Source organism: Mesoplodon mirus, assembly GCF_964341445.2.
Source record: "Mesoplodon mirus genome assembly, chromosome: 15".
NCBI classification, from domain to species: domain Eukaryota; kingdom Metazoa; phylum Chordata; class Mammalia; order Artiodactyla; family Ziphiidae; genus Mesoplodon; species Mesoplodon mirus.
The window spans coordinates 21,886,108-21,894,862 of record NC_138991.1 but is presented as its reverse complement, the minus strand read 5'-3'; the positions used below and the strand labels follow the sequence as shown (position 1 = coordinate 21,894,862).

General features: G+C 46.5%; 1 protein-coding gene across 1 annotated transcript; it reads left to right on the top strand.

Moving 5' to 3' along the window:
* Nucleotides 1-6,097: 6,097 nt before the first annotated feature.
* Nucleotides 6,098-7,138, top strand: LOC309816817 (melanoma-associated antigen B3-like; the record flags this gene model as incomplete). The annotated part of the gene is made up of 1 exon (XM_082644593.1): nt 6,098-7,138. The coding sequence occupies one exon, from the start codon at nt 6,098-6,100 to the stop codon at nt 7,136-7,138; it is 1,041 nt and encodes a 346-aa protein (XP_082500719.1).
* Between the last annotated feature and the right edge of the window lie 1,617 nt (nt 7,139-8,755).

Below are 8,755 nucleotides of genomic sequence, written 5' to 3'. Positions count from 1 at the left end.
GCCATACCTGCTCCCCTTCCCCACCCCCCACCCCCCCCCCCCCCGCTTCCCTCCTTCCTCTGTCCGTATGGTTCCCGAAGGAGTGGGCATATTTTAACTTGGCTCCACCCCTCTGGCCATAGTTGATTGGATCATAGGTGGACAGTGGACTAGAGCTAGACCAATCAGAAAACTTCCATTGGATTTTTAAACCTAGAGGCAAAGCCAATCTCTTTCCAAGGTACAAGTTGTGGGATTTAGATCTGGAGGCTACAGGTAGTCATGCTTCCCATTATATGGAAGGAGTCAGGATGCAATGTGAGAGAACAAGGAAAGCAGAAATGAATGATGGAGAGATGGTCTTGGCAGCCTCTGAGCCCATGTGCCTGATTTGCTGAGGCCCAAGGGCACCACTGCCTGGCCTCAACCTAGAGTAGCCAATCTTTCTTAGATACCAGGAGCAAGCACATTCTCCTTTCTGCCTTGATTAGTTCAAGTTGAATTTCTGTCCCAATGACAAGACTGCTGCCTGACACCTTCCCAAGCCCCCGTGCTGCCCAGGGCCTGGCTTGTCCTTCACATTGCAGGGTCTCTGCCCTGAAGATGGATTTGTGCAACCACCTCCCTCTTTTCATTTCCAGCCTTGTCCCTGAGGCCCTGGCAGGGCTTCTGTCCTCTTACCCGACTCACTGTCCCTGGGAGGCCCCATTCACTTCTGTAGCACAGCCTCGACAGCCCCAGTACACTTATAATGTCCAAACTCTTAGCTCCATTCTGGATCCCATCTGAGCTTCAGGCTTTGAAACATGGTGGAGACACATTGTTCACTGAAACAGTGGGCACCAGAATTCTTCCTGAAAACAACTATTTGGGTTGGGGAGATACCTTGATAAGCTTCCTTGGAGGCAGGTGAGCCCCGCTTAGGGCATGGAAGTGAGCAGGCACTAAGATGTCAAGTGAGGTGGCTAGAAGGTGATGATATGGTTATGGAAACTGCTGGCTAAGGGCCAAGGGGAGGAATTGGTCATTTGGGCTAGTGAAGGGTTGGAGGAAAGAAATGAAGAGTTTGGGGGTGGGAAGGGAGAGAGAGAGAACATAACAATGTGTGAGACTAGATGCTATATCAAGGACAGAGAGAGCCCTCTCCCTCCAGTGGCATGGGGATCCCCCAACACTTTGGAAATAGGAGATTTCTTATCTGAAGGAGAGTAACATGTAATGGTTAACAGGGCATGTGCAAGGTTCACATCGCTTTATCTGAATTCTGGCTACACCTGGCTGTGTGACCTTGGGCAAGTTACTTAACTCCTCTGAGCCTTGGTTCCATCAACTGTAAAATGGGAATAGAGTCGTTGTTAGGATTAAATAAGTGCTAAGCACAGTGCTGGCATGTGCTGGGCCTTGAAACAACACCACCAACAAATTGAAGTTCAGAGTATCCCAAGGTCACAGAGTCAAGCAGTGTGGTGGAGGCAGGCTGCAAACCCAAGAATGCCTGATCTCAGAGGATCTGGGTTCCTCCCTGAAGGTAGCTTCCTGGAGACAGGACCAAGACCAGAGCCTGCAGCTCAGGGCTGGGTTTCTGGCAGCTGACTCCTTGCTCCCGGGCGCTGGCTCAGCCAACTGTCGCTAAGAGTTGACTCTACTTCCCCCACCTTCCCTCCTCCTTGCTCTCTTGGACAGTATTTCCCTGGGGCTCCCGTTACCAATTTGCAGAGCAAAGGCACGCACAGGCAGTTCAGGGGTGGCGCGAGTTCAGCGGCTCTGGTATTGTTTTTAATTCAATACTTGGCCCCTGTGCGCCAGCCTCCTTTATGGGATGAGAACACTATTATTGGATCCTGCCCTGAAGGAGAAAACACAGGCTTCCCCCGACGATGGCAGCTAGGTTGTTCTGGAGTCTGATGAGTCAAGGCAGGGCAAGAAGACAGCAGAGAGTTCCAGAAAATCTGATGGTTTCAAGCTGTTCTGTGACACACACAAAATTATTAACATATGTATTCTTGACCTTTCCCCTTGCCCTCCCTTCTAGGGACGACAAAGCCCAGGAGGCAGCCTCCCTATCGCCCTCTTCCTTTTCCTGCTCATCCAGTGTATATCTTGGTCCCGCTGATTTTCCCTCCACTTTTCTCCATGCCCAGTGTCACTCAGTCCAAGCCCCAAGCATCTCCTGCCCGTACAACTGGTGTGCCCATCCTGCCCTGCTGTGCTCAATGTCTTCATGATACACGATCCTATTTGGGATCTCCCAGAAGCCTGAGATAAGAATTCAGATAGGTGAGATTTGAGAGCCTTGTCTCCCGTGTTAGTCGGCCTTGCAGTAAAGCTCTTTTCTCAAAAACTGTTGCCATAGTGTTGGCTTCTGCGCACACAGGGCAGTGAGCCCTTGTTCGGTAAGTTTTGGCAACCCAGGTGAGATTTGGGTCTTGTGACCGCCTGCCTGAGGCACTGTAGCCCCTGGCAGAGTGTGGGCCCTCGGCACCAACCTTGAGTAGCCACCTAGACTGAATTTGTCTAGAAGGTCGGCTTTTGGGTTCCTGCTTCCCCGCCATGGCACTCCAGGCTCCTCGGACTACTTTCACTTTTGAGAAAAGAAACAGCTCCTGGATCAGACGTCTTTTGGATTCTTTTCTCATATAGGTTATCACAGAATATTGAGTAGAATTCCTCGTGCTATACAGTAGGCCTGGTTGGTTATCTGTCTTATATATAGTAGTGTGTATGTTAATCCCAAGCTCCTGATTTATCCATTCCCCCCACCATGTTTCCCCTTTGGTAACCATAAGTTTGTTTTCGATATCTGTACGTCTGTTCCTGTTTTGTAAGTAAGTTCATTTGTGTCATTTTTAAAAATTAGATTCCACATATGAGTGATATATGATATTTGTCTTTCTGTCTGACTTATTTCACTTAGTGTGATCATCTCTAGGTCCGTCCATGTTGCTGCAGAGGGCATTCTTTCTTTCTTTTTTATGACTGAGTAATATTCCGTTGTACATAGGTACCATATAGTTTTTATCCATTCCTTTGTCAATGGACATTTACGTTGCTTCCATGTCTTGGCTATTGTAAATAGTGCTGCAGTGAACATTGGGGTGCGTGTACCTTTTCAAATTATGGTATTCTTTGGATATGTGCACAGGAGTGGGATTGCTGGATCACAGGGTATTTTTTTTAAAAATTTTATTGGAGTATAGTTGATTTACAATGTGTTAGTTTCAGGTGTACAGCAAAGTGATTCAGTCACACATATACGTATATTCGTTCATTTTCAGATTCTTTTCTCACACAGGTTATCACAGAATATTGAGCAGAGTTACCTGTGCTATACAGTAGGTCCTCGTTGGTTATCTGTCTTACATATCGTAGTGTGTATGTTAATCCCAAGCTCCTGATTTATCCCTCCCCCGCGCCCCACGTTTCCCCTTTGGTAACCATAAGTTTGTTTTCGATATCTGTAAGTCTGTTTCTGTTTTGTAAATAAGTTCATTTGTGTCATTTTCTTTTTCAACACGTTTTTTTTTGGCATCTTTGTTGGAGTGTGGTTGCTTTGCAGTGGTGTGTTGGTTTCTGCTTTGTAACAGGGCGAGTCAGCTGTGCATATACATATGTCCCCATATCTCTTCCCTCTTGCATGTCCCCTGCATTGGCAGGCAGATTCTTAACAACTGCACCACCAGGGCAGTCCCGGAATAAAGTTTTTGTCTCAAGAGCCAGTGCCATAGTATTGGCTTCTATGCATGTCAGGCAGTGAGCCCTTGCTGGGTAACACTAGTAAATGACAGGGGACTAGACTCCTGGTCTGAATTCCTCTATATCTCACACTGTTATACTCCTCTTGGCCTAAAGCAGAGCTTGTATTCCTTGACACTCAAATGTATCTTGGGATAAAGAAGATAAGGACTGTGTGGCTAAGAACGGGATTGGAATCTATCCAAAGCATTGAAGAATACCTCAGTAAATGCCAGTTAGGAATAAGGAGGAGGAACAGGAATAAGGAGAAGAAACAGATGCTGCTCAGTGACAGTAGGATCATCTCTATATGCAGTGTCAGATAACCTCAATCAGGGGAAGCACAAAACCATCCTGGGCAGCTCCTTTCCTTTAGAAGTATGCGCATATCTCAGATACTGTGAGTTGGGTTCTAGGTCACCGCAATAATGCGAATATTGCAATAAAGTAAATCGCACGAGATTTTGGGTTTCCCAGTGCTTATAAAAGTTGTTAATCCTATTGTACACTTACTAGACGGTGTCTAAAACAATGTACACATCTTAATTTAAAAATACAAAACAGTTACAATAATAACAAAGACAACTGAGCAGAGAACCATAAGAAAATAATGGAAAAGTTTAAAATATTTCAAGAATTAACAAAATGTGGCCCAGGGACCCCACGTGAACACATGGTGTTGGGAAAACGGCAGGGCAAGAAGACAGCAGAGAGTTCCAGAAAATCTGATGGTTTCAAGCTGTTCTGTGACACACACAAAATTATTAACATATGTATTCTTGACCTTTCCCCTTGCCCTCCCTTCTAGGGACGACAAAGCCCAGGAGGCAGCCTCCCTATCGCCCTCTTCCTTTTCCTGCTCATCCAGTGTATATCTTGGTCCCGCTGATTTTCCCTCCACTTTTCTCCATGCCCAGTGTCACTCAGTCCAAGCCCCAAGCATCTCCTGCCTGTACAACTGGTGTGCCCATCCTGCCCTGCTGTGCTCAATGTCTTCATGATACACGATCCTATTTGGGATCTCCCAGAAGCCTGAGATAAGAATTCAGATAGGTGAGATTTGAGAGCCTTGTCTCCATTCACATGTTCAATGCACAGTAACCACAAACTTACAATTCGTAATAAAACAGAATATCTGTGAAGCACGATTAAGTGAAATACGATAAAAAGAGGTATGCCTATAAATCAGTTAAAACAAGTCACAGGTGAGGCTAATTCTGGCTATTGAGAAGGACAGATTAGCATTATTTTTCTCTGGGAGCCCACCCCTGTCCTGGGCCCCCTGCCTTATTAGTTGCATTTTCCCCATCTCACGTCAAGTCTGGGACATGAAACTACAAGGTTTGCATTAGGTACACGGCTCAAGAGTTTGCAGGGATGTGGCATTCCCCAGGAACCTTTTAATCCAAGAGATAGACAAAAGGAACACGCCCCCACCCCCCCACCCCCGAAATGAGTGAGGACTGGAGAGACAGCCACGCCAAAATATAGGTCATTCAGAGACCTGCCCAAACGTGCTCTCAGACCTAGAATGCCCAGGCAGGGCATCCTCTCTTCTAAGTCTCATAGTTCTGAGCGCGGTCAAAGTCTTGGTCTAAGAAGAACAGCCTCAGTTCGGTAGAGGGAGAAGCTCAGGTTGGAGGGTCAGGGAGGATCAGGTCCCAGGACTGGCCAGGAGTATGGTGGGGTCCCTGATTGAGGAAAGAAGTATCACTAGACCCACAAGTGAGGGGGCTTTACAGACCCCTTGCCCCCATTCTTAACCACGAGAGGCCCCAGGCAGAGCTCTAGGGATGAGAAGCCTCCTTGTTTCTGTCTGTCTGGTCTCAGCGAGGGAAGGGCTTTGTCTGTCAGGATCAGGTCCCAGTTCTGCAAGGGAAGGGGTCTTGGCCATAACCAGACAAACCAGGGTCAAGGTGAGGACCTCAGTGCTATCGAGAGGGTCTCTCTCCCAAGGAGGGAGGCTCACAGGGTGGCGCCCCTCTTGTCAGGCAGAGATGGTCAGAGCAACGCCCTGCCTTCCCCACTAGGGACTCAGGGAGGTGAGGGCTTTGTTTGGAGGCTGGAGGACTCGGGACCACAGAGGGAGGGGTCACGGGCTCTAATAGATGGCACGGAGAGAACCGCGAGGGAGGATCAAGGGACGGCCGAACTCTGAACCCCGGGAACCCGTAGAGCCCCGCCCCTCGCGCCAGCCGTTGGAACCCCACGCAAGGCAGCCGTTAACGGAAGTGGCTCCACACTTCTGTCTGCTCCGGGGGCGAGGAGCTGGACGGTTGTTCACGGCGTTTGTTCGGCCAAGGGCGGATTCCCAGGGCTGATCTGCAGTCAAGATCACCCGCTGTCCTACCTGCACTCCTGCCTGTTGTCCCTGACCACAGTCACCATGCCTCGGGGTCAGAACAGTAAGCGCTGCACACGTAGGAGACGCCGCCAGGCCCCAAGTGGGACCCAGGGTCTGACGGGTGCTCAGGCCACTGCAGCCGAGGAGGAAGCCGCCTCGTCTTCTTCTCCTCCTCCTCCTCCTCTTGGAGTTACTACTCCGAGAAAGCCGGCTGCTAAGTCACGTAGCAATTTCAAGAGTCGTCAGAGGGCCCTAGCCACCACCACTAAGCCTGCAGGTGTTTCTCCCACAAGATCATCCAAAGGAGCCAAAGGCCAAATGGAGCAAAAGCACAGTTCCTCTCAGGCTCCCGTCTCCGCCGTGCGGTCTCGAAAAGGCCCTCTAAGGCAGACAGTGAATTTGTTGGTGCAGTTCCTGATGCACATGTATAAAAAGAAAAGGCCTGTTACGAAAGCACATATGCTGAAGTTTATCAATAAGAAGTACCAAAAGCAATTCCCTAAGATCCTCAGAAGAGCTTCTTTCAACATGGAGGTGGTATTTGGTGTTGACTTAAAGGAGGTCGACCGTACCAAGCATTCTTATACCTTTGTCAGCAAAATGGCTCTCCCCAACAATGGGACCGTGGGTCGTGCCAGGGGATTACCCAAGACCGGTCTCCTGATGTATCTCCTGGGTGTGATCCTCATGAAGGGCAACTGCGCCACAGAGGAGAATATCTGGGCATTCCTGAATAAGATGAGTGTCTATGCTGGGAAGAGGCACTTCATATTTGGGGAGCCCAAGAAGCTCATCACCCAAGATTTGGTGAAGCTGAAGTATTTGGAATACCGGCAAGTGGCCAACAGTGATCCAGCGCGCTACGAGTTCCTGTGGGGCCCGAGAGCCCACGCCGAAACCAGCAAGATGAAAGTCCTGGAGTTCCTGGCCAAGATCAATCACACGGTCCCCAGTGCCTTCCAGTGTTGGTATGAAGAGGCTTTGAGAGATGAGGAAGAGAGAGCGCAAGGCAGTGGATCTTCCGGGGTTCTGTCCAGCTCCTCCCACACACAAACGGAGGCAGATTCTGCACTTTGTGGCTGAAGAGAGCGTTCAGTGTTCCAAGTAGTGTAGGGCTGGGTGGGACGGAGGGAACAGTGTATAATACCTCTGTGTTCCTGTTCTGTGTGGGGAAGTTGGAAATACGTGTGTGTGTTTGTTTGTTGCTGTCTTTCAAACGTTAACTCCTAAATGAAATCTTATTTAGCGTTATAATGTAAGTTTATGAAGTACAGTAGTCATACTTATGGTTGTTTATCAGGTTTAAGAATAAGAGTTTTGCTGTTTTGTAAAACAGATTGGGAAAACTTCCATCTTATTTAGTAATTTGGTGGAAGATAACATGGCATTGCAATATGCAATTCCTTGAAAATGTGAAAAAGTTAAGTATAGTATAGTATAGTATACTGTAGTATAGTATAAGAAAAGTAAGATGGTCAATATTTGGCTTCCTAATTCCTTTTAGTCTGTTTTATAAAATTATAAATAACAGTATGTGCTTGGCTCATTCAAAAATGCAGAATTAAATCATAAGAAATTAGAAAAAAAAGAATTCAGATATACAGAGTTTATTAGGGGAGTGACCCTAGGTGGTGGTATAAACAAAAACGTATAACATAAATATAAATAGACAATGTAACAAGCTCTCTAAAAGCCTATTCCTAAAATACCAACAGTGGTTATTTATCATGGAGAGAAACAGGATGATGAGAGGTGTGTTGGGGGGAGGGGAACCGTGTGCATCCAAAAGGAACAGATCTATGTAATTTTACAAAGCCCAAGGTGTGGCATTACAAATAACTTTAATACATAGCATGGAGATTTAAAAAGGTTTTATTTTATTACCTTTATAGATACTTATATATCTTATATATTTACTTTATTATTTACTTCTGTAATACTTGTTCAGGATAGAAATTGAGAAAATACAAATAAACCAAAAGAAGAAAATGAAAGCCACTCATAGCCTACTACTCAGAGAGCATCATCACTAACATGACAAAGCCTTTGCATCTTTTTCATGTAAGATTCAAAGAAGGGGGGTGTCCCAGCAGATCTAATAGGGCTTAGAGTCTGAGGGACTAAATATATATGTGGATATGCATAGCTATTTTTCGAAGTAAAAATTTGAGATTTCACTCTGAGTAGAGGATTTTCTGAAACTTCTGAGGAGGCTGACATAGAGCAGTTTTTCTTAAGGTGTGTTTCCACAGATGTTCCATGAAAAATGGTTTCTGTAGTCAAATAGGCTTGGAAAACATTGAGTAAAACAGTTAAACAGGTTTTCCCCTGCAAGACTTGCTTGGAGCTTTTAACATGCTAAGGTGCATTGTGATCCTCTAAGAGAAGATGTAAACTTAGCAGCTGCCCCTCCAGTAGACCTGGGGTGTGGGGCCATTCTCTGCCTTCATTGATATCTGCCAGGAATGGTCTGGGGAGTCTAATGGGTATTAATCAGATGCTCAGTTTATCAATAGGTCACAGTGGCAGTCAATGATGGGAATGTCACTTTTTGGCACCTAACCTGCTTCAATTTTGTGTATCTATTTCTGCATAGCAAATTACTGAAAAACTCAGGAGTTAAAATACCAAAGCATTTATTATCTCACTGTTTCTGTGGATGAGGAAGTTAGGACCAGATTAGATGGACAATTCTGGCGC